General features: G+C 42.9%; 1 protein-coding gene across 3 annotated transcripts in view; it reads left to right on the forward strand.

The window, feature by feature from the left end:
• Dock1 (dedicator of cytokinesis 1) overlaps positions 1 to 26,351 on the forward strand; it is a 518,033-nt gene that overhangs the window by 32,016 nt on the left and 459,666 nt on the right. For 2 of the 3 annotated variants that reach the window (XM_005402009.2, XM_005402010.2), the window contains exons 2-3: positions 19,247 to 19,330; positions 24,540 to 24,580. In XM_005402009.2, the coding sequence (XP_005402066.1) occupies positions 19,247 to 19,330; positions 24,540 to 24,580 (125 nt within the window). Of the gene's footprint in view, positions 1 to 15,205; positions 15,228 to 19,246; positions 19,331 to 24,539; positions 24,581 to 26,351 lie in introns of those variants that run through there. The other variant, XM_013503070.1, reaches the window with a different exon arrangement.

Below are 26,351 nucleotides of genomic sequence, written 5' to 3' on the forward strand. Positions count from 1 at the left end.
GTGGAGGCACAGGTAGGACATACTGGCCGTAGGTAGGGTTGGGTGTGTTTGTCCAGGCTGGAGGTTATGTGTTTGTCCAGCAAGCCAGACATTCAGAATCAGTTTAATGTGACCTCGGCCTCTCCTCCTCCCCTGACTGTGTTCCCTCTTACAATTGAGCATCTGCCTCAGCTGGGATTCGCTGCATTCCCTCTGGATCCTGGCCCTCCCTTTTCAGGTTAGTGGTCCTGCTGGGGGAGTGGCCCCCCTCTTCGATCCTTGCCTATCTGTCTGGGTTACTCTGCCCGTGCTCACTTATCTCAGTTGACTCCTGAAGGGTGTATTGCATATGTGTTGTGTGCTGGGTCCCGGATACCTGTGGTTAACACATCCCAGCTCCTGCTGTCATGCAGCCTTCTCTCTGGACAGCGCCCAGACCATGCAGTGCTTTTGTGCATTACAGAAAGGCATCCCCTTGTGGGGACGTGCTGCAGGGAAACACAGCTTGAGCTGGGTTTCAGCTCCTACTTGCCCCTTCAGCCCTGACCTTGGTGTGGTGAACCACATACCAGTGGTTCCTAGCACTCCTGGTTGCTCAGGTGGACAAGGGGTGTTCCGGTGGCAGATCCCACCTTGCAAGGCCCCTCTTTCTAGAGTTCTGTTAGCTCCCTTGCTTTATTTCAGAGGAATGCGGGCAGAGTGGGGACATGGATGGATCTCTTTGTGTGACAAGAGCATGGGATATTAAATGTCCTTTCTGTGCTATAACTATAAATTCATGTTGGACTGGAACATGTAGGAATTTGACTGATGGAAGAAGGATCTGGAGGGGAAAAGTATTGCTAGAAAATACTTCACTTAAAAAGGACTTTATGACAAGGTTTGCTTGTGACAGGCCTTGTGCGACAGTGGATGGTACTTTGTGTGACTTTTGTTTTGGCATGTCTCCGGCTGGTTTTTTGAGAGCTATTCGGGGTGTGCCAAGGGGAGTGGCACCGGGGAGGAGAAGCTATGACCAGCTGCCTGTGGGGGCTCATGTTCTAAAGATGTGGCACAGAGCTGTGCAGCCATAGATATGCTGCTGAGGACACCCAAGTGGGATCAGAAGGCCCAGGCTTTTCAACACCTGATTTTCCCCACCTTCTGAACCTGTGACTTTGAACAACAATTTAACGTCTTCTCCAAGCCTCAATTTTTCCACCTGTGAAATGGGAATCAATATTAATCTCTCCCCTGTGACATGCCCTATGAACCATGTCATTGGCTGTTCCACAGTAAGGGTTTTCTAGCTCTTCTTACAGTTTTTGCTGCTTATGCCTTATTTGGGGACCTGATTTCTAACTAGTTCTTTTCTCTATCAGTCTTGTCTTCTCTCTCTGCTTTAAGTCCTAGAAAGGCTGTTAGAGGTTGTGAGCTCTTTCAGGTTAGGAATCCTGTATTGTTACTCTCTGAATACCCTGCAGTGCCTGCCTGGGACCCTGGATGGTGAATACACTGTTGGTTGTGTAGAATCTGAGGCGTGTTCCATTCTTGCCTGTGGGTTAAGCTTGGCCTGGATGTGACATGGAAGGCGCTCTCTCTTCTGGACTGGTTTCTGTTCATGGGATTAGTGGAATTGTTATTTCCTCATGTCTCAAGGGCTTTCTGAGTAAGGCACAGGGCCTTTGACACTGCATAATTGTCAGAGCTCCTTTGAAGACAAGAGGGATTGGCTACAGGAAGGGGTGATAAAGCCTGTATTGTAGAGGCAGCAAGATAGTCACTCTTTGTTTAAGATGTGCGGAAGGGTGTTTCCAGAGCACAGGGCCTGCAGGCTGGGTGGCAGTATACCCTCCTTCCTCCTGTTTTCGGCACCAGAGGCTTTGAGGGCAGGTGTGGGGTACCCTCTGTGTAGGATAGATTGGGTTATTTAACGGAGTTTCTGGTCTTATTTGTTCGGCATTAAGTTTAACTATGGTTATTTCGATGATGGTGATAGTGGTTGGTAGTAGTAATAGTGATGCTGCTGGTGGTGGTATTGTTGTTTGTAGTAGTATTTTTATTGGTAATGAGGGCAGAGGGGGAGGTGGCAGTGTGATGTTGGTGATGGTTTGGTGACAGTGGTGGTGATGGTGGTGGTGGTAGTGGTGATGGTGGTATTGTTGGTGATGGTGATGATGGTGGTCTTGATGGTGTTGGTGTTTCCGTAGTGATGGTGGCGGTGGTAGTGAAGGGATATTGCTGGTGATGTGATAGTGATGGTGATGGTTGTATATCATTGTTGATGGCGTGGACATGGTGAGGGTGATATACTGTTGGGGGAATCTTTCTCTTCCATGATGAATACATCTGGGGCATAGGCCTTGTGGAAACTAATGTAGGTGGTATGGTCCTCATTTGTGTTTGGGAATTTTCCCAGTCACTGTTTTGGCAGAAGAAATCTTTGTCTTTGTTGGGGTTGAAGAGCATTGTGGCTTGTCAGTGGGCAGCCTTGATACTGCTCAGAACACATACAGGTGGATCAGGTAGGGCAACAGGGAATTGCAGGGAGCGAGTATTTTCTCATGTCAAATCTGATGAAACTTTAAAAGTTAGAAGTGAAACAAAGCCAGGCATGGTGGTGCGTTCCTGTAATCCTGGCACTTGGGCGGCTGAGGAAGGAGGATCACTGCAACTTAGAGACCAGCTGGGCTACATAGTGAGCTGAAGGCCAGTTTGAAGTATATAGTGAGACACTGTCTCAAAAAACAAACAAGCAAACAAACATGAAGCAAATAAGAAATGGAGAGATGTTTGGTTATTTTTGCTCAGTACATTAAAAAGGTCCCGAGTGGTCCTGTCTGCCCAGTGTTGTGGTAGACACACTGTGGTGTGCATTTTCAGGGCTGCATCCCCTCCTGCTCTCCTTTTATCCTCTCTTGCTTTTGTCTTATTCAGCAGCAACTCCATAAGCAAGCAAATAGGGTTTTATAGCCTCTTGCTAAGTATTTCTCATCTCTTGCTAAGTATTTCTACCATGGTGCAAAAGCAATTTTATTATGTGATGCTGTATTTTTATAGTCAATTGAAATGACTATTAAAATATAACATTGCTTGTCAGGCTCACAGCAGCTCTGCTAGAAAGGCCCTGCCCTTGCAAACCAGGGCCTCTGTGTCCTGGAAGGAGAAGGCTTCTGGGGAACTGCAGCCTGCATCCTGGGCCCAAGGCCTGTGCAGCCCCGGAGGCCCCATTTCCAAGCGTCCTGGGCTTAGTTCAGTGTCCTAAGTTTGCAGTTCGAATTTCTTTTCTTCTTTTTTGATATGGTAAAATAAACATAACAAACTTGCCTGTTTCAACCATCCCTGCCTTGTTAGTTGTGTAATCCTTCGGCGTGAAGCACGTTGACATTGTTGAGTCATCACCACTATCCATCTCCAGAGCTTTTTGTTCTTCCCAAGCAGAAACTGTACCCATTAAACAGTAGCTCCTTTTTTCTTCCTACTCCCATGCCATGCAACCAGTTCACTTTCTGTCTATGACTTTCACTAGTCTAGGGACCACATGTAAATGCTGTTTATGTCAGAGTTACTTCAATTAGTATAATGTCCTGCAGCTTCATTCATGTTGTATCATCATTTTCTTCTCTTTTTAAGGCTGAGTAATATTCCATCACCTAGAAATACCATATTTGATCTCTTCATCTGTGACTAGACATTTGAGTTATTTCTGTTACTTGCCTATTGTGAATAAAGCTACTATGAACACTGACATACAAATATTTGTTTAAGTCTCTGCTTTCACTTCTTTTTGGCATATTTCCTAGAAATGGAATTGTTGGATCATATGGTGATTCTGTGCTTAATTTTTTGAGGAAGTGTTAAAGTGTTTTCCACCATGGCAGCACTATTTTACATTTTCTCCCAGCTGTGCATATGGGTTCCAATTGCTTCAAATCTTTATCAAAACTTGTTATTAGAGATAATATAGCCATCCTGTCCTTGTATTCTTCAGTGAGGGACTTTGCAGTTTTGCTCTGCATTCGATCCTGAAAATTATGTGGCCATTCCTGCTGGAAATACTGATATGGTCTGTATGAGTGCTCTGTGGAGCCCTGTCCATGTTCAGGAGCAGAAAGTTTTTAGCCGGCTGTGGTAGCAGACGGCTGTATTCCTAGCTACTTGGTAGGCTGAGGCGGGAAAATTGCAAGTTTGTGGTCAGCCCGGGTAATTTAGCAAGATCCTGTCACAAAATCTTAAAAAAGGCTGAGGGTGTAGCCCATGGGTTCTATCCCTAGGGAGGGAAGGAGGGAGAAGAGAGAAAGAGAAGGAAGGAGGAAGAGGAAGGGGAAGGAGGGAAGAAGGGAGGGAGGGAGAGAGAGAGAGAGAGAGAGAGACAGAGAGAGATTTTCTGAGCCAAAATGTTTCTCTAGAGAGAAAGCAGGAAGTCTGGGCTGGAAAGGTTCACCAGGCTGATGGGGAAGATAGAGGCCCCGGCCCTGTGCTGTCTGGAGCTTTGGGCAGTTCCTGGCATGGGGTCCGGTGACTTTTTAAGCAGTGAATTGCTGGCAGAGCATGGCTCTCTACAGCTTGGCCTGCTGATGCATTAAATATCTCTCTGTGAATCTGTGTTCAGGCCTGGGTGTCCCCACTGCATAAGGTTTGTGATTGCATCTTTGGCCCTCTCTCTGCAGGCAGCCCACCCACACATGCTTCTTGCAATTATCATGTGGTGTCTTTTTCTCTGTGTTTTTGGGCCCAGTCTAGGGAAGGCAAATTTATCAAGCGATTAACTAAGGAAAGATTTGTGTAATGTCCTCCGGGAACTTAATGCTGCATACTAGCTGCCTCCAACAGCAGTGCCAGAGGGCCAGCGTGGGATCTGCCTTGTCCTTGTGCCTAATAAAGCAGACAAGAAAGGCAGGTATCAAGATCTGGCCAAGTCAGGACCTTGGCGGTCTCCCTCCAGATGGTGCTAGCATGGGCTCTCCCTTCCTTGTTCTGGCTGTAAATGTGGGCATTTCCTCTTCTCCCCAGCAGTGTGTCTGGTCCAGACCCAACTGTCTCTACCCAGGGTTGGTTCTCCCTCTGAAACAGGAGGGCAGGGTCTGGGCTACTTGGCTGTGGCCACAGGACTCTTGGCCAGTAAGTGTTCACACACAGCCAGCTGAGAAGACTTGGAAGCCTGTGATTACCCTGAAGGAGTTGGTGCGGGAAGGGTTTTTGCTGTTCCCGGCCTGTAGGCTCTGAGAGTGACTGTGGACCTTTTCAGGCTAAGGCCAACCAGCCTACGAGCATCTCCCCCTCTTCTTGCTCACATATTGCTTGCGGTGGTCCGTCTAAGTGAGTGCCAGAAGAGACGGGCACGGGGGTGGGAGTGGCAGTGGTGGTGCAGGAGGCTGGGATGTCATAGTGTTGCTGTCCACCTGCATTGCTGCAAAAATGTCCTGCCCTTGTACTCCAACCCTGCTTAAATTTAAGCTGCTGAATATTGTGTGCAGTCTTACAATGGCCCCTCACTGAGTAAACCTTCATATTCATTACCCCATCCCCACCTAGGGGTGCTGTCTTATCTCTTATGATCCCGTTTCACAGAGTGAGAAACTCAGCCTGCCCAAATGTGTAGATCAGAGGCCTGGGGCTGAGCTGGTGTCTTACTCTCATGCTGAGTGTGGAGCTGGCCAGCCTTGAAACGGGCCTGTGTGTGAGGGCCTAGAGGAGCAGTGAGAGGTGTGGAGGCGCCCCTTGATTCTCAGGTTCAGTGTGCAGGTGTGTCTGCCTGCTGTTCCCGGAATGTGCAGGGGAGAAAGTACAGACAGGTCAGTTCTCTGGTGTGGAGCAGGCTGGGGTCAGCACAGAGGGAGCAGACAAAGTGCTTTGTAACCTGACAAGCGGCCACGTGGGAGGGAGTGAGGCTAGAAACTGCTTTCCATGCAGAGAGAGAGAGAGGAGGGCTCCCTCCAGTAGCCTGCGCCTTCTTTCATTAATAGCCTGCGCGTGCCTCACTTTATTGTTTTTCTCAAAGACAGCTTGATTGTTTTTTAATCTTCAATTCTATTTTTTGTCAAAGCTAAGTAATGTAACATTGCAGAGGCAGAATTTCAACCAACTACAAAAACCCAAAGGTTTGCCTGAGGACAAGGGAATCCTTCCTAGTGGCTGCCTTTTGCTGCCTCCTTCCTTGGAGTTGCAGCCCACAGGGGAGTCACCTTCCACCGGGGGTGGGGGAGGGGAGTGAGGGGGGTGAGGGGAGGGTTGGTTCCCGCCCTCATGCTTTTTTTTTTTGGTTTTTTTCTCCGGTACCGGGAACTGAACTCACGACCTTGCGCTTGCCAGGCAGGCGCTTTTGCCGCTGAGCTAAATCCCCAGCCCTTCGCCCTCATGCTTTTGCAGTGCACAGTTCTTCAATAAATGGGGACAGTTACGATGAAGGCTGGGATTGCTTCTGGTTGAAAACATGTTCACAGAAAAGTTTGCAGTGGAAGGTTTGTTGTAGCCTTATTTGTAAATAGTTACAAACTGGAAATAAATAACCCTGTGTCCACCTGCAGGAGAATGGATAAATATGTTGAAATAATGGAATAGTATTCAACAATGAAAAAGAACAAGTATGCATGAATCATATAGTGTTAGGCAAAAGAAGCCAGACATGAAGCAGTACATATAATTCCACTTGTATGAATTCTAAGAATTGATAAAACTCATCTGTGGTAATAGAAATTAGAAAAGGGTGCTTGGGAAGAAAATTTCCTAGCGAGGACATGAGAGTGCTTTCTGAAACTCTTTTATCTTGGTGCACAAGCCATGTGGAATTATCCAGAATTTATGGAACTGATCACCTGTGATTGTGCATTTGATTTTATCCACTGAAAATATAAATAGATAGATATGCAGATGGATGTGAACACATTTATATATGTATAAATATTATATTTGTTACATGGTTCACAGTGTATAGTTAGAGCTTTTAGATGCTCATGTCTTTGTGTTGTACCCACAGCTGTCACTTCTTTTACTGAGTAGTTTTTAACTCATGGGCTTTTTGCGGGGGCCTCAGAAGCCAGCCACATGGAGGCAGGTTTGAAAGGGCAGTGCCAGCTCACGGGGACCACAGGAGGACCTCTGTGTTTTTTCATTTCTGTACAGTATATTTGCTTTTTTTTTTTTTGGTTTTTCTCCGCTACCGGGAACCGAACTCACGACCTTGCGCTTGCCAGGCAGGCGCTTTTGCCGCTGAGCTAAATCCCCAGCCCCCTGTACAGTATATTTGCCCAGGTCCGAGCAGAAGCTGATCATGGATGATGAAGGCATCTTGACTTACATGGTAGGAGGGTGGGGAGTGTATAGCTGAAAAGAGAGGCTCAGAACCTTGCTTGATAAACCAGGGAGTTTTTTTCTAGAAGGCTCGGTCTTTTCTGTACCAGAGAGTTAATACACTGCATTGTGGCGATGAAGTTCCTGGTGACATCTTCCTAACTTCAGTGGTTTAGGGATCCTTCATCTCAGGTTGGCACTGCTTAGCTGTGGCTGTTTCTGTCCCTCAGACCTCTTCTCTGGAAGGCTCACTGGTGAGTGTTCCTGGGATGACAGACCACTGGCTGAATTGCCAGACCTTATTTTCATTGGGCAGAACTTCCATCAGAAGTAGCTGTGGCCTGCTCTGTCTTTGTAGTCCTAGGAGCCCCAGGAGGGTGTGTAGTTTATTCAGGAGGCTATGGATGTGGGTGCCCTGGATGATTTCGGGTACTACTTGGCCAAATGATGTAAAGTGTGCTGTATTTCTTGGTTCAGAGGTTGACTTTCACAATATCCTATCTCTTTAAACCTTTAGAAGTTGTCTCTGCCGGCAGAGACCCAGGTTTGATAGTTTCTAATGTGAAATAAAGGCAAACAAAACCATGATATTTTCCAGTGGATGTAGAATCTAGGTCATAGTTTCACCACCTTGAGTTCCTGCATTGACTCATTAATAAATGTTTGTGTCACTTCGGGTGCCAGGTACCATGAGGCATGGATGCAGAAATGGAGAAGTTGGTGCAGACAGGGAGAGGGTCAGTAGCTCCACAGAATTCCATACAAGCTGTTTCTGCGGCATGAAGCTGGGGGTAGGGCCCATAATGTTTGCTGCGCTTGACACTCACTGTGTACTTGTTCTGTGACATGTACTCCTGTCCCTGATACTGTGCACCTGTTCTGTGATGGGCACATCTAACAGTGATTAGCAGCCAGTGGCAGGTGTGTTGGGCATTTTTTTGGGTGTGAGGGTTCCTTACTGTAATAGGGAAGTTCTGTTCTGAGGTGGTTGGTGGCCTGAAGACCCAGGGCAGGCAGAAATGAGCTCTAGGCAAAGTGTAAGGAAGAAGGTCACATGCGGGTGCCTTCGTGGTTTAGTCTGATGAACTACACAGTTTACACAGTGACAGAGGCTTCCCGCACGTTGATAGCTGGCTTCATTTGTGAATTTCTCACACACACACACACACACACACACACAGGTATTTTTTGTATTATATGCGTAACATTTGCCATTAGGAAAAGCAAATTATCATTCTCGAATGTTTCTTTCTTCTTCCCTTTCTTTCTTGGTTACCATTAATATTAGGTGTGGGGACTTGATACCTGTGAAAAAGAAGATAAGAAAGCTTAGCTGCATATATTGCAGATCACACATCTGTGAATTTTCTCTGAAGCCCAGGAGGAGGAGATGGGAGGTAATAAAGTTACTTTTTCACCTGCTATCACAAATCAGTGATTCTAAGCATAATATTTCTATTCCTTCAGTTTCTTTTTCTCCCGTGTGTTCCCTGTGTGGAGACTCAGCTTGACCCTGCCCTTGAAGGTCACTGGGGCTATGCATATATTCACTGCCCCCTTTATATAGAACTTTTTGGCTGGTCGTGGGGAAGTGAAGGTCCTGGCCAGGTTTATGGTGGAGTAAGTTGGATGCTTTCAACTTGACACTGAGAGTCCCTGGCTGCTCCTGGTCCCCGTGGGTGATCTCACTGGGGCTATCATCTGGAGTTCCCTGGGGTTGTTTTCCTCTATGGCTACCTGGTCTGCAGTGCACCTCTACTGGGAGCCAGTGGTGGGTTGTCCCTGCAGGCCACTACCTGCTTTTTCACTCGTATATATTTTCCTAGGTTGTAGTAACCTTTCTGTCTTGAAGAAGGATGATTAAGGTGATTAAATCTCCCCCCATCTTGTTTTTGCATCTCTTTGTTGCTGAGTAAAATTCAATGTAAAAGTAGATAATTTTCAGGTCAGCTAAGTCTTTTCTTATTTGTGGCTGGATTTGCAAAAACCCATCAATAAGGAAGCCAGCAGCTTTCTATTTCAGAACTGACTTTATAAAAGATGAAATGTAGGAAAGTGGAATCTTACTTTTGCTGCCGTGGAAAAGCAATAAAGCCAATACTCAGCACCACCCAGGGTGCTTCCTGCAAACCCTGAATGTTTTGGCACTGAGACCTTTTGGACTAGATAGAAATAAGATAGTTTCTTGCTAGTTATGGATAAGGCATACAGTGATATTTTATTCTGAAGAAAGATATTAAAATGTCTTTGAATTGTATCTATCAGTTCAATTAGAATTTGAGAAAAGGCTCTTTTCCATTTTTCTTTTCATACCCTTATCTTCACCATCCCTCCCACCTGTTTCCATCCGAAACGCAGAAAGAAATATTGAATAACAAATGGCAGTTCCTTTATCCTACGGTGCCCTGCTCTGATTCTTTAATTATTTAGATGAGTTCCTTGATTCTAATATCCAAACAGTGCATGAAAAATGGCCAGAGGGGAATTTATTGGCAGAGAAATAATCTCTATTCCTAAGAAAGAACGATACAGCCCCAAAGGGAGTCGCATGGTGACTTTGAAGGTAGTATGCTTTTTCATGGAATGTGAACTCACACAGACAGAACAGTACCTGGAGGTGTTCTTTGACCTTGAGTTCATTTCCCCTAGCTTCCCCTGTGCCTTCTTCTTATTTGAACCCAATGTATTGAACTGGGAGGGGGCGGCTGCTGAATGTGTGTGGGGACCACTGAGAGTTTCTCGGTTCTCACTAGCAGCAGATGCTGCATCCAATGAAGAGCATTCGGTGTATATGTTAGCATGCGTTATGTTTCTTCATTTCATCTTTTTCTTTTGTAAAACTATTAGAAAATATGCATGACATAAAAATTGCCCTTTTAGTCATTTGACATTGTACTGTGAGTGGCATTAAGCACATTGACATAGTTGGGCAACTGTCCATACCACCCACTTCCAGAACTTGTCTTTGTCCCTAGTGAAACTGTATCCATTTCCTTTTTTTCCCAGCCGCTGGCAAACACCATTCTTTCTCTATAAATCTGACTATTTTGGGGACTTCGTAAGAGTGGAATCTTACAGTATTTGTCTGTTTGTGATTGGCTTATTGCATTCAGCATAATGTCCTCATAACATCTTCAATGTAACATGTTAGAATTTCTTTCCTTTTAGGGCCAAATGATATTCCATTGTGTACATCTGTCACATTTGTTTATTCATTCTCCTAGAGTGGACACTAAGGTTGTGTCCACCTTTTGCCTATTGTGAATAATTTAGCTGTGAATATGGGAGTCTAGTACCTGTTCCTATCCCTCCTTTCACTTATTTTGAATGTGTACTCAGAAGTAGAATTCCCAAATCACATAGTAATTCACTGTTTTCTACTGTAGCTATACCATTTATATTCCTGCCAGCAATGTAAAGGGTTGTAATTTCTTTACATACTTGGCAAGACTTTTGTTTTGGTAGACAGTGAATAATGGCAATCTTAATGGGTATGAAATGGTAGTTCTTTATGGTTTTTGAGCAGGCTGTTGATGTTGAGCATTGCTCTGTGTGCTTATTGGCCATTTGTATGTCTTCCTTGAGAATTGTCTGCTCAAGTCCTTTCTTCATTTTTGTTGTTTCCTGAAGAAATTCTTTTTATATTCTAGGTAAAAATCACTTATCAGATAAAGGCTTTACGAATAATTTCTTCCATTTTGTCACTTGCCTTTTCACTCTGTAAATAGGATCTTCCAATGCACAGAAGTTTTTGATTTTAATAAAGTCCAGCTTTTGTTCCCTTTACGTTTGGTAAAATAGTCAAGAAATCACTGCCAAATCCAATATTGTGTGTTTTTTTTTTTTTTTTTACCAGGAATTGAACTCACAACCTCGTGCTGGCCAGGCAAGTGCTATGCTGCTGAGCTATATCCCTGACAGTGTCATGTTTTCTTCTAAGGGTTTTATTGTTTTTGCTTTTTATATATAGGTTTTTCATCTATTTTGAGTTAATATTTTGTGAATGATATAAGCGTCCAATTACTTTTTTCCCCACAGGGATATTTATTTTTTTTCAGGGCTATTTGTTGGAAATTCTGTACTTAAATAGTCTTGGCACCCTTGTTGAAATAAGCTGACTTTACATGTGAGGGTTTATTTCTGTTCTGTCTCACTGATCTGTGTTTGTCTTTATGTCAGTGTCACACTTTTTATTCCTGTAGCTTTGTAATAAGTATTGAAATTATGGCATGTGAGGCCTCCAACTTTGTTCTTCCTTTCGGTTATTGTTTTGGCTTCTCTGGGGTCCTTGGTATGGATTTTTTTCTTTGAAAAACATCCCTGGGATTTTGGTAGAAGTTGTATTGAATCTGTGGATGGGATTGGCATTTTGGCAGTAGTATGTCTTTCTCTCGGTGAACATGGATGTCCTAACATTTGCTTGGTTTTTAAATTTCTTTCAGAAGTGTCTTGTAGTTTTCAATGTATAGATCTTTTAGTCTTTGATTAAATTTATTTCTAAGTGCTTTCATTATTTTTACTTACTTCATAGTTACAAAACATTAGAGACAATGCCCTACTTATTTAGTAGCACTGGTAGAATCAGGCTCTACAAATTTTCCTACTGTCCCCTTCCTTCCTTTTTGTCCTGCTTTCCTACTTCTTTGCTTGCAGAAAGTAAGGCACAAGTTTTGAACTTGAGCAACTCACAGTTGGCAGGAGGGTGAAGAGGTGGGAGGGAAGGGACTGAGGTGATGAGAGGATTGCAATGTGATGTACTGAGTGTTGATTCAGAGTGGTCCATTGCTCTGGGAGGCTCTAACTGCCCAAGGCGTTTGCCCCATTGTCTGCTCTGTCTACCAGTCAGATTTGGGAGCCAATGTCTGGCAGTGCCAGGGCTACCAGTCTCCTTTTGAAGATAGGTTTTAGCAAACAGTTTGTGGCTCCGAAAGGGTGCTATCTAATGCTGCCTGATGCATGTCTCTCTTTGTGAATACTGGTACCAAATTCCTGCTAGTACTATTGGTAATGTGGATTGCTGAACTATTCAGTGTATAGTTGACTTTGTTCTTGCGTTCTCCAGCTTCAACAAGCCCTGGATTTGGGGGGCCAACCTCTTCCCTAGGGTCATGTTTAGACGATGTGTATACTACTCTTATTCTTTCTACCCAGTATTTTCTGAATGGTTCAGTGTGTTCCTTAGAGGCCAGGCTTTGGGGCTGACTGCTTCCTGAGGCTATGTCTGGCTCTACTTTCCCCTCCAGCCCCAGGGGCAGCTCAGAGAGGATGAGAGCAGGGCTGTCAGAGCCTTGAAATATGCAGAGTAGAGTGTATGTTGCTGGTACTGAGTATGCAAATGGGTAGGGTTTGTGAAACCCAAAGTCAGACAGATGGTCCCAGGCAGTGAAGCCCTCCCTATAGAAGCACACTCAGGGCCTGGCCCCTTCCTTTAGGGCATCGTCTGCATTTTCTTCTGCCTGAGAGCATGCATGCCCTTGAGCATCTTTTCCAACCAAAGACAAGACCAAAGGAATGAGGTTACAGACAGAGGGACTCATTTCCGCAAATTGACATTTAAAAATAATTCAATTAACTTTTAAGTACTACTTGAAGTTCTGAAGTCATGTTTCAAAGGTATGTGGGATAGCTTGGGGAACTCTGAGGCAAGTCCATTTAGAGGAGTAATGGGTGCCCGGGCTACAAAGGCTAAGAGAAGAGGCTTTACACCCGATAGTGGGTTAGTTGGTTATATTAAAAGACCCAAAACAGACCTTAGAAGGCTGGTAGTGTCTCTGTTATTGACTGGAAAGTTTTCAATCACTTGGATATTTTTGCAGAGGACAGGAATATTTTAAAGAGGAACAAATGGTAAAGATTTTCTTTTACGGTATTGCAGAACCAGACAAGAGGGCATATATTGTGATCTGGTTAAATCCACTTGAAAGACCTGGTGTTAGCTGCTGTGGGTATGTTTGTGATTAATGCGCATGTACCTCCCTCAAGGAGTTTGTGGTCTGGTGGGAGAGACAGATTTATGCATAAGCAACTCTGCAAGGTCCTAGGATGGTACAGAGGTTATAGGAAAGTTCAGGAACAAGCATTTAATTCTGGTGCAGGGGGAGGAAGACAGCATTCAGTTAGGACCTGGACAAGGATGCAGAATTAAAGGTGGGCCCTGTAGACTTGTGGTAGTAGTGGTTGTGGTGGTATGAGAGTTGGGGAGGAAGGGCATTCTCAGTGGAGGGGGAACAGTTTTTGGGTGTCCTGTGAGGAAAGGTGGAGCCAAGAGGATGAGTGGGGTATGATGGGATTGCAAGGTGGATTGAGGTCAGATTCCTTGGGGCTTGGAACACTGTGCTGTCATCCCCTTCAGAGAACAGAGGGCAGTGGGCAATGGGCAGTGCTGTGGAGTGAGACTTTGGGAAAAGAACTCTGGTGGTGGAGGGAAGCAAAAAGAGTTTCTATCTATAGCTCACAGGAAGGTGGTGAAGAGTTGGGCCAAGCATTGTGCATGGTAAGACAGCCTGGAAGGGACGACAGAGGGTCCCAGGGCTGCTGTCAACTCACTGTGCCACCTTGAGCATGTCAGAACGCCTCTGTAGGCATCGGTGTTTTAATCTCTTAAGTGAGTTGATATGCCGTGGTGGGTTTTTCTCATAAGAATAGTGAAGTAGGCTTTTTTTTTTTGCCGATTCACAGTTACTTTTCATGAAATACTTTTTCTGTACCAATTGAGACGATCATTCTGTTTTTTATCCTTTACTTTATGAATGTGATAAATTGCATTACTGGTTTTGATTCGTCCACCAATCTTTTGTTTCTGGAATTTTCCTTGTAAGGAATGAACAATTCATTAGCAGGATGTTTAGACACAGGAGACCCTTAGGAGTGGAAAGTGAATGCACAGGCAGATTTGCTTGTCAGAGAGCTCCAAGCTGAATGTCACAACTTCCAGGGGGGCCTTTAGGAGGACAGCCTGAGGCCCAAGGGGGCTGTGCCTATCTGTAGCCCAGGGCTGAGAAGAGACTGTGCAGAGTTAGAAACCCAGCCTATATGCAGGCTGGCTTCTTTCCCTCCACTGTCTGCTTATAGATGAGTAGATTCTGAGCTGCTGTAAAGCCTCATGGAGGGAAGTGGGGAAGAAAGTCTGTGTCTATCTTATTGGCCTGCTGTGAGGGATCTATTATTTTTGAACATATGAGACTCTTACCTCATTGCTAGGTTCCTGGAACATGCTCAATAGGTATCAACCAATACTGTTGTACGTATATCACCATCGTCATTATCATTACCACCATTATCACAGTCATGAGCACGATCATCATCATTGTCACCACTACTGTCATCATCACCATTCTTACTGTCATCAGCGCCATCAGCACCATTAGCAACAGCGCCAGCATTTTTATCCCAGGATGTCATCAACCCAGCAGCAGCAGTAGAACCAACCATAATATTGTCATCATTAATGTTAGTGCAGAAACCTTCCTCTGTTCCTTGTGGGTTTAGCAGTCACAGTTCTTGTCTGACGTCACTGAGCAGCTATTTCTAAGGTGATCAGGAGATTGAGCAGAGATAATGGCTTTGCCCTTCCCAAGTTTCTGATACACAGAAGCTATATGAGGCATAGACTACAGTGCTGATTTCTTATTTTGATGAAAAGGTCCATGTACTGACTCACTCTGGACTGCTGCTGGCTCTTTTAAGAAAAAGAAAACAAACAGAAAGCATCCAGAGAAGGAACTTCTCTTGGTTTGTCTTTGCACCCTTTCCCATTTCACTCGCCACACAAGCAATAAAGATGTCAAGCTTCTCACCCCAAAGGAGGCTGCTGTCTGTTGTATTTTGCAGGATGTGAATGGGACACAGTGCCTGTATTCACCAGTGGAGTGGTTCTCAGGCCCTAGCAGATCAGAAGAGATGTTAGTGCAGAAACTTCAGGCCCTAGCAGGTACAGAAGAGAACTTAACATGACCAGCAGAAAGTCTGTGTGATGTCAGGTGAGGATATATTAAGCCTGGCTTCCGTTTTTCACTGCTGTCTTTCCTAAGGACAGGATTTTATTCCTCTTCCTCATCCTTGCCTTCTCCCCTGTGGTGGAGCAGCTTTAAAAGAACAGATAAACAAAATGGATTAGTGTTTTACATTGACTGCTTTTTTTTTAATACTTGCTTTGTCCTTCTTTTTCTCGTATCACTCAAGAATTAACCTGATAGCCTTGGACATATCTGGGTTTGGATGCTAGCAGAAAAGATCCTATTCCCATTGGAATGAATGCATTAACCACAAAATAGGACTTTCAAATAATTTTTGACATACCTCTTTGTATTAGTTTTCTATTGCTGCTGTAAAAAAACTCACTTCTAGAGATCTGAAGTCCTAACATGCAGGTGTGTAGCTGGGGTGGGGGCTTCTCCAGAGGCTTTAGGGACAGTGCAGTCCCTTGCCTTTTCTGGCATCTAGAGGCTGCTGGATTCCTGGGTAGCTTTGCCTCCTTTCTTATGATGCTTGGACCTCACTTCCTCCTGTCTGGACTCTGTCCCTGCTGCCTCCCTGTCTTGAAGATTTGTTGACTGCTTTAGGCCCACTTGAATGCTCTGAGGTTAACATCCCTGTCCCAAAATCCTGAACTTGGTTACACTATAGCATTCTTTTTGGCCAAGTTAGGGGAACTACTGTCAGGTTTTGGGCATTCGGATGGCATGTCTTTGTAAAACCATTATTCTGTCTCCCATTCCCACCTTCCTTGTCAAATACTCTTATTTTGTTGAGTCTTGTAATTTGTCATTGTATCTGGAGATTTTTAGCCATTGGTACTACCTGGAACACAGGGCAAGGACTGGGCAGCTGGTGCTGGCATGCTGACCCTGTTTGTGATTTAGGACCCTTTGTATGCCCCACTTGGGGTGTGTTTTTTTGTTAATTTCACTTATGAAATTATGTGTCTTTAGGCTCATTTCACAGTTCAGTTGTGATTTTTGAATCCATGTGTGAAACTTTTATCAACTTTTTCACTTTCTGCTTCTGGAATGGGTGTGGGACAGAATACTCAAAGATGAAAAGAGAGAAATTCTGTGTATATTCTTTACAAGTTCACATGTGCCTGAATGTATTTTCAAGAGGTGTTTCAAAGATACTGTGAACATTTAAAGTAAAAAAAAAATTATCGCAATAAAATATACATAACCAGGAATGACAGGATAGGTGCTTTTAAAGGAAGGAGGAGTATTTTTAAGGAAGACATTCACCGCGGCTTTCGATTTCCACTCATTTATCAAACATTTATGGCAATTTCTGTCAAATAAAAATGTTATGGGGGTCCTCATGCACCTTTTTCACCTGCTCTGGCACCATAGGACTTCTGGCTCTTCCCCAAACTTAAAGTGATCACGAAAGTGAGACATGTTGAATTGATTTAGGCATCAAAGCAGCCATGACAGCACACTAAAGACAGTCACAAAAGTGGTCATCCAGAACTATGTACTTCAGAAAGTGGCAAGAATGACGGGATAAGTGTGTTTATAGCAAGGTGGAGAGTATTTTGAGGGAGATTAATGGCAGTGTGTCTTTTACTGCAACGCATTTCTTAAAAAATTTGAACACCCACTGTAGTTTTTCATCATAACATATGCATTTGCCAGGCTCATTTTATTTCATTTTTATTATTTTTGATATCTTTTCTCCCCTATATCTGTACCAGAAAAGACGTGTTAGTGGGGATGCTGTTAAGGATGGTGATAAATATATTTATGGTTCCTAAAGGCTTAAGAATATGGTTATGCTAAACTGGGGAAGTTCAGCATATGCTCAGGGCTTACCTAATCCAGTTATTTCCTCTCAAAGACTCACTGTAAAATGCTAAATAAACTTAATAACTGCCAATAACCATCTCTGCCAGTTGAGGACACTTATGTTTTATGAATTTGGGAGACAATGCAATTTTTTGCATAAGGATGGTTTTCGGTGGTTTAGAACTTTCTGAACAGGTGGTGCTATCCTTGCTTTGACTTTTTACAAAGGATTCTGGAACCTATAATCTTCAGAGCAATGGCCTTCAGCACTGAGTGTTTACTCATTGGGTCACATCTGCCAGTGATACTGTTTTCTTTAAGAGACAGAACACACACACTATTCTGTGAAGTTGGTGTTGTTCTTTTTTACAGATTGAGAAGGTGGAGACAGGGCAGGTGGTGTACTATAGGCCACACAGATGTTTATGGGTAGAGATATTGTCCTGCCTATCTTGTCTGACATCAGAGACCATGAACATGAACCCTGTGCAGGCTACAGGGGTCTTAATATTCTAACCTGCTTTGCAGCCCAGAACAGCTCAGGCAGCTCAGGTAGCTCAGGTTTACGAGGCTACCTTTAGCACAGTGAAGCGTGGCCCTGTTATTGAAGTTGGAGGCATGCAAAAGTGAAGTGTGTGGTTTTTACCTGGGGACATCTTAACACGTGGTCTGAAATGTGATTGACTTGTACAGAATAAGATGCAAAAGTGGCAAAGTGTGAGGCTGTGAGGAGAAGTGGAGCTGAGAGAGCAAGCACATAGGTGGGCCTTATTTCTTGGCAAAGTGCACTTCCTGGGAAGCCCATTGAGTGAGGGAGGGCAGGCTGGTCCATGCTGGTGTGGGTCAGGCTGGCTTCCCCTGCAGAGGGAAGAGGTCCAGGCAAGGGAGTATGTGGTGTAAAGGAAGATGAGGTCAGGTAGTGGAGGGGTTTATTGCAAGAGTTTGCACGTAATATTGTGAGGGAGAATTTTACAGATAGATACAACACAGGAAAGGTACTACTTAGAGTAAACTGGTCTGGCTGGGGTGTCCTAGGTAGATGGACAAGAAATTTGGTCAGGGGTTTAAAGATGAGTTTTATATTACATGCTACAATTTTTCGGGTATCATGACTTGTGCAGGAGGGATATCTGTGTGTGTGTGTGTGTGTGTGTGTGTGTATTTAAATTATGACGAGGCTACTTGAATGCTTTTTAGCTCAAAACACTTTGTGACATCCTTTCATGCGTGAGTTGCATCTTCTGTAACCCTTGAGGACAAATGTGGCTGAACAATACACATTTGAGATTTCACACATTTCTTGGATATCATTAACAATTTTAAGGATTTCTTCTTTTTAATTTTAATTTTTTGCAGCTGTGGTAATCAGACTCAGCACATGCTAGAGAAGCCCTCTACCACTGAGCTATATTGCCCAAGCCTTAAAGATTCCTCCTAATGGGGATATATTTTTGTCTACTGTGATTTTAATGTCATCAGTTGTCTTAATATCAACATAGGCTATACGGTAATTTTATCAATTTCCTTTCCAAAAAATAGTTTTGGTGCAGTTGGTGGGAAATTAGAAAAAAGTCTATTAATGGAAATAAGAGATAGTGCCTGAATGCTGTTAAGAATGTCCTTCATATTATAAATACTGACTTATATGGAGTATTATTCAGGTGTATAAAAGAATGAAGTTTGGATACACGATGTGACGAGTCAGCCTTTAGGGCGCTATAACAAGTGACAGAAGTCAGACATAAAAGAGCAAATACTGTGTGATTCCACTTATATAAGCTGTCAGATTCATAGGGACCCAAAGCAGATTAGAGGTTTCCAGGGGGCTCAGAGAGGGAGGAGTTGGGAGTTACTGCTTATGGATATAGGGTTTGTGTTTATGGAAATAAAAACATTTTGGAAATAGATGGGTGATGTTTGTACAACATGGCGAATGTGACTCAGCACACTAATTTGTAAAAATGGCTCAAATGGGGAATTTTGCTTCATACGCATTTTGCCACAGTAAAACAATTCACAAGTAGTCTGGTGTTTTGGGCAGTTATGAATTTCTCCAACTTAACACTAGTAGCCTTTACTTTGGTATGGAAGAAAAGGTTAATACTGTGGGTGTCAGAGAGGATGATACAGGCAAAGACTGAATGTATTTCAATGTTAAAAATAAAGAAAAGCAACCCAGCACTGTCACTTCTCCCACTATTAATATATTCCTCTCCTTTTCCCACCAGCATTTTATAACTATGATGCCAGGGGAGCAGATGAACTTTCTTTACAAATAGGAGACACGGTGCACATCTTAGAAACGTACGAAGGTGCGTATTATTTTGATGTCTTTTCTCCTTTTGCTTTGGGCGGTTGAAATACTTTTCAATGCAGAAAAGTAACTGCGTAAAATGTTTTTCTGTTACAAAAACATAGGTAACTGCGTTCTGTTCTCAGGGTCATTTCTTGCAGATGGAGGCCATTTCAGGTAAGCATAGTGAGGCAGCTGTCCATTACTTTATGAATATCAATTTAAAACTAAAAATTCCCATTTGTAACCGCTGGAAAAAACTTCCCTTGTTTCCTCATTTTGCAATTGTACATAAATCTTGATTGTCAGTAATCGAGTGCTTGATGAAAAATAGATGGAAGGTATTCCGGTTTTTAGTTTGTTGTTTTGATGTGTTTGATGGGAATTGGGAAGTTTTTTTGTGTGCTCTCTTGATTTGTTAATAGCGTGTCTCAGAGGAACCACAATTGTCATTTCTCATTTCCTTTCCTTGCATTTTATCTGTGACCCTTATTTTCTTAGGAGTGAGCAGATTGTCACAGTTACGTGGGATGTAGTTGAATGAAGCAATTGTTATAGTTAGTCGATAACCCATTGGTTACAGTGGCTTTCTGTTGGCCCCAGTTTTTGTGGACAGTTGCCTTTCATATTTAATGTTTTGTAAATTGTTTGAGAGGGCCATCTTTCATTTTGTGGTGCGTTTACTATTGCTTAGAAAGGAAACAGTCATGAGTTTGACTTTTTTAAAAGCATTTTTCTAATCCGGAAATTGTGTCTTCATGTTGTTGGCTTCATTTTCTGCTTGAAGCTGTGATTCCCATGTAGCATATGAATAAAAAATAACCGATTAAGGTGGATAATATAAATAGCAAAATTGCTTTTAGATCAGGTTTAACTAAGCCCTTGCAAGTGGGAGAGGAAACTGAAGACATCTTCTAATAATCCACACACTGAACTTTGAGCTCAGTTTTTTAGAATCATCTTGGATAGGGATGAGCTGTGATGAGCCTTTGTGCACCAGACAAGCTGCAGCTGGCGGCAGTGTCCCTCTGAGAAGCACAAACCTATTGACATGTCCATGTTTGTGGCCCTCATTTCCCCATCTGATGCGTGCCAACTTAGAACTCCATTCCATTTGTGCCTTTTACTCTAAGAAAGTCTCATCTGAGATTAAAAAAATCCTGTTAGTGGCATATGCCTGGAAGCAGCTGTAGCTGTGCAAAACACAGCCAGTCCTTAAGCGAAAGAGTAGTTGTGATGGGCACTGTCTGCTTTTCAGCTTTGACAACTGACAGTTGGATTTCCTTATCTACTCTTGGTACATATTGCCAGTGGCTCAGAGGAAACAGAGAGAAATTAAGTAAAGGTTAAGGATCAAACCTCTCATCTGAGACACTTTTCTGGTCTAAGGGGAATGCTCTGATATCTTTTTTATTTTTGCCGCTGGTCAGTTGAACTTGCAGTCCTGGTAAGAAACCCTGCGTAGTGACATCATCCTTGAATAGCTAATGATTTCCTGTGGAGCCTGGATTTGTGGGGACTGCAGTGTCTTATTCCATGCTTCAGAAGAAGAATGTGCTCTTGAAAGTGCCATTTTTAGGCATGTCAATGGTCCTTGTTATATACTTAACTCCAAAATAATCTGATAATGATGTTTGATTTTTCAGTGACATAAAGGATCTTCAGCAAACTGTCATTTGCAAGCTAGTCTTCCTTACTAGATTAAAACATTTCAGCCTTTATAGAAACTCTAATATAAAATGAATTTCCCTTCTTGACAGCTAACTTTCTGGTTTTAATCAGAATCTGATCAGAGAAATGCATTTAAGGAACTAGTTTCATCTTTGGAAAACTTAGTGTCATTATCATCATCAAGTAAAAATGGAATAATGTACTTCCATTTGTTTTCCTGCCTTTTCCTTGTGTTCAGTTTCCTTTTTATAGTTTATCTTAGAGTTTAAACTCTCTCCCTCCACAGGAAAAAATTTCTTTTTGCCAAGCTTGATTTTCTTTTTCTCTGTGATCCTCTGGGAATACTACCTAGCTTGTTCTAAAGAATGTAATTTCTGGATGATCACCCTCACCCTGGCTCTCTCCCCTTCCTTGCTTCTTTTAGAAGATGATCATGCTTGATTAAGTACGATTCAAAGAATACAGGTACCTTCACATTATGGCTAATTTCATTTTCTCGGGCTCATGACAACTTAGAGCACAGAGCAAAGAAAAGGCATCTTCCAGGTCACTGTGGAGGTGGGAAGAGCTCTGAAGGGTCATTCACTGTGGCTTCTGCCTTTATGCAGTGTGTAGAGCCATCCAGAAAGGACATGTGAGACCGCATTCCAGGTATGTGATTCTGGTATGCCTGGGGGCAGCACCAGTTTTGCTGTCTGCTGTTTCCATAAAGGTCCTCAGAGACTAGGTGCTGTACCTGAGGGAATCTGTAGACATGGCACAAAGATTAGGAAATTATTATTATTATTATTATTGCTTCAGCCATGACATTTGAACCTGATTTATTTAAATTTTTAAAAGTAATTACTTCCAAAAGAACTGGGCTACAGCTTCCGTAACATCAGGGATTGTGTCATGCCTGTAGCCTCTCTCTCGGATAAGTGTGTCTTGTTGGAGCTGGGTTGTTGATAAGAAGAGGCTCTTAGTAAGCCCTGCTCAGGAGAAGTTAACGAATCTGTTAATTCTAGCTGAGAATCTCCTTGTCCTAGCTTCAGCCTTTCTTTGGAGTCAGGTGGTCATTGTGTCATAGCCCCTCCCTGCCCACAGTGACATCTTTCTCCTTGCATACTGAACTTTGTTATGAACTTGTCATGTATACGGGTTTGTGGTTTGTCTTAGCAACCTTCTGGGTTATAAGCTTATGGAGGGCAGAGATTGGGTCCAATCTGTTTCTGTATTTGTGTACCTGGTAAGGTTCTGTCTGTTACATAACGTGTGGGCTCCATTAGATGAAGGAACAACATGTGCAAAAAAATCTGGGGAAGAGAACTGGGGGCTTCTGTTTTGCTTAGAACAGCCATTAAAAAAGACACTAGAATCTACTGACATTATGAGTGAGACCAAAGACTCTCTACTCCTCAAATTCTCTTGTGTTTGAAGTGTTTTTGCCCTGTTTAGGGTACATATACTTCTGTTCTCATTCTGTGTCTCACAGTTTTACTCTGTTTTCTAGTATGTTCCTCCTGTCTGTGTCTCTTTAGCCTTTGGTTCTAACTGCTTACCATTATGTCCCACATTTTGCAAAACACCTTTCCCAGTTATGGGAGTTCAGATTGTCTGTGCTTCCTGCCACCCTAGATCATGCTACCGTGAGCATCGTGAGTCACTCTTGCTCTTCATGGGTGTGCACATGTCTTTGGGCGTCTTCCCAGGAGGTCATTGGTGCTAGTTTCAGGTGTAGGGATTTTCAGTTTGGGTGAGGAGGGCCTGCTACACCCTCACTGGCAGCAGTCATCCATAGTCCACCTTTGCCTCCCAGGGGACTGCCATGTCCTTCAGCATTCTGATTCCTCCTGCTTTAATAATGATGCAGTGATGCTATGTTTTAAGTTTTCATTTTTTTCTTAATAAGTTTGAGCATCTCTTTGTACGTGTGTACACCTTTTGGGTTTCTTTCATACATTGTCTATACAGTTTGCTGTTCATTTTTCCTTGGCTTCTGACTTTTTCTTGTCTTGTGTTGCATTTCCTTGTATATTCTGGGACATTAATCCTTTGTCAGTTGCAGAAAAGAAAGGACATAATAATGCTGAAAATGCAGGAAGGACATCATAATAGGATAAAGGACAAGCCTTTAAATTGAGTGAACACAGCTTTTGAATAACTTATTAGATTTACAGTCCCTCCCTTTCCATTTCCCTGTGAACACTATGTCATAGTAGGCACTGCTTCAGTGCTAGCATATCTAAAACCTCTCTACAATTCTTGACTAAGTGGCTATCAGCAGAGAACCCCTCAGGCATGTTCCTGATCCATCCTGGATATTTAGTATCCACAGTACCCTTACTCAACTTTTTAGAAAAAGAAGTGTGTTCAGTGTTCTTAAGGAGGTCTTAGCAAGTCCTTTGCAAGGCTCCTGGGAGTTCCTTTCTTCTTGTATGAATTCTTTAAAAACATCTGTGTAAGAATCCCTTAACGATTTTGTTCATTTCTGGTTCATCATAATCATCTTCTTCACTTCTGGTTGTTAAAATTAACTACTTTTTGAGAGGGGTGGAAGGCCAGTTGCTACCCCATCTGATCATTTTCACTTCTGTCTAAACTTGTTTTCCCATTCGTATGTCATTGGTTCTGAGTTTTGACTTTTTGATGGTATATACAACTCAAGGTTTGGTGACTCTTCGGGATTTACTCAGCCTCTATTTTCCAAGTAATCTCTGCAACTCTCTTATCAGGGCTCTTTTGTCCTGTGGAGTGAAGTTGAAATTTGTTTCTGACATTTTGACTTGCCCTCTGGAAGTGAGGTGACCTGGTGTGCCTTTCAGATATTTGTGGTTACAAAATATCTGACAGTCATCATGCCATGGTAGAGTCCATTGGGTAGTTGGTTACTGGCCATGGACCCCCTGGTATTTCAGGGACAAGTCATTGTACTTAGCCTAATGGGTGGTGCAAAGGGTGGGGTCAGATCTGGCCTCTTCAAGCTGCTCTTCCTTTCAGCATTGGGTATGAATAGTTCTAGCTTGGTTGTCCTTCTAGTTTCCCTGTTGTCTTTGTCTCTTGATATGGAAGGAATAGGAAGTTGAGCCCAGACCCGAGGGCCTGAGTGCTTGGTCTCTGACCTTTGCTTCCTACTGTGGTCTGCCACAGAAATACTTTGTGAGATCATGGTTGCCCCAGGGCCAATCTCCTCTGAATTGAAGGAGGAGGAAGTTAACTCTCAATAGGTTTTCTGTTTGAGGAGCTCTGAATGATCTGAGGATGTTAGTGTGTGGAGTGGTAGAGGGGGCAAAAACTGAAAAATGCATATACAAGGAGCCTACTCACGGCCATTAGTTAAAAGGATAAGCATTCTTGAAATTAGGCTTCTTAACTTCTGATTGTACTCCAGGGTCAGGTGAAAGCATGGAGTCCACCTGTGAAAATTGCCAGTCATGACTCGTAGTTTTAGGATTATTAAATTCTGGTGATGAACTGACTTCTGCATAGCAAGGAATTTTACATGCTGTATCATGAACATATTGCAGGACCCTATTGTGTCTCCTTGTATTAACTGTTACAACTTTGTTTTTGTTTAGGGTGGTACAGAGGTTACACATTAAGAAAAAAGTCTAAGAAGGTGAGTCCTTTTCTTTAAACACAATGCATGTCCTTTCATAAATCAAACTGTGAGAAGAAATCAATTCCATCTCGTTTGTGTCTAAGAGTGTTACTTATGTATCTCTTTCTCCGAATTTAACAAATATATGGGTTGAAATGTGACTGACCTTGAATTGTATTCTTCTGAACAATATGTGTACATAGAAATTGCAGCTTTGTTCCATGAATGGATTGCTGGGTTGTGAAAAGGTGTTGGTCTGTTGTCTTGAAAGGTACAATCCTTTTTTCCTGGCAGAATTTTGTATCCTGTTTGAGCATTGTGTAAAAGGGAAGGAGCTGAGCATGATGACTTTGGAAAAAATAAAATATAGCTAAACATTTTCAATCTTATATTATCCTTGATAGACTTACAAATTTGGAAAGCTCATGTATGATCATTTCCCTCTTGCTTGTGACTGTTTTTACATGCTTCGAATTGAGTTGCAAAAACTGCTTTTTTAGGGCAGTTTGCATGTGTGGTTCTTTTATATATCTGAAAGTGAAACCTGTAATTGTACCTCAGATCATTGTGGTAGACACTCCTGTCCACAGTTCTGTGTGGCTTTAGCATTCTTAGCCTGGCAAAGTCTAATTTTGGCTCTTCTGTTTTATTCTATGATATTACAACTTGGAAGTAACATCCATTCTAAGTTGTGGTTAGGCTCTCCATATTCCTTATACATTTTAATATCTAATTATGCTTGACAGATGGTTTGTTTTCCTTGCTAAAATATGCTTATCATTATCTCCATATTGGGCTGGACTCTCCCGGTGTCTGAAATAAGGCTTTGGACAGCACCATGGCTGTCCTATTTTGCGTTTGTCAGAGCCAGGTTGTGCTGATAGGTGATAGAAGCTCCTCAAAATCTTGTGATAGTCACTTGGAAGGGGAATAGTCGTATTGAGGTTCTAATGGAAGTCATCATTGGGTAAAGTAGTCAACCAGACCTGCAGATTGGAGCAAGAACTGCACCTTGGCCCTGCTAACCTCTCTGTGCACATTCAAAGACCTGTAGCCTTACTCAGAGTATGGACAAGACAGACTTCAGTGGAGCATGGAATAATTTCTCCAAGGAAAGTTCTCTTTTCACATTAAATTTCCCTTTCTATAGTCAAAGGTATATTCTTGTAAAGGAAACCCTGAGTTTCTCCTGGGAAAGCCACAGTTTAAGACTATAGTGATGTAGAGACTAGGGTTATGGACTAACAACCCCTCCCCTAGTCTACCTGTACAAAGGACAAAAGTGCAGCTTCAGTGGTGGTGTGTGCCCCTCATTAGCTATTCACTTCCCTTTGGTGTTTATTCGGTTTCACTTTCCCCACTTTGAGATCTCTCATTTGCCCAGGGCCCTGTAAGCCATGGTACTTCCTATCCTGGAAGAGTACCCAGGCCTTATATCTCACTGACACAGTGAAGCTGAGAAGGAGTGTGGTTATTTTTCTAAGACTCACATTGGCAGATAAGGGATTTGAAGCTTCGCAAAGGTTGTAATTTTGCAGGGGGCTCCCCAGGCAGTGGTAGAGAAGGGACATGTCCCTTAGGATTCTGGACTCTTGAGTGTTCTGCAAGCATCCTTTGTGTAATTATTTACAAAGGTGCAGTTGCTCCAGGCTGGTCCTGGGGGCCATAGCCAGAGTTGTTAATTTTAAACTCTCATATGTGTCCATCTCATCCAATTACTTTCCCTCCTTTGGCTTCATGATTCGGAGTAGATTTGTTCAGGCTAGGATTGGCTTGTGTTCTTATCCTC

This window comes from Chinchilla lanigera, unplaced genomic scaffold (genome assembly GCF_000276665.1).
Source record: "Chinchilla lanigera isolate Chin_1 unplaced genomic scaffold, ChiLan1.0 scaffold00076, whole genome shotgun sequence".
In the NCBI taxonomy this organism is placed as follows: domain Eukaryota; kingdom Metazoa; phylum Chordata; class Mammalia; order Rodentia; family Chinchillidae; genus Chinchilla; species Chinchilla lanigera.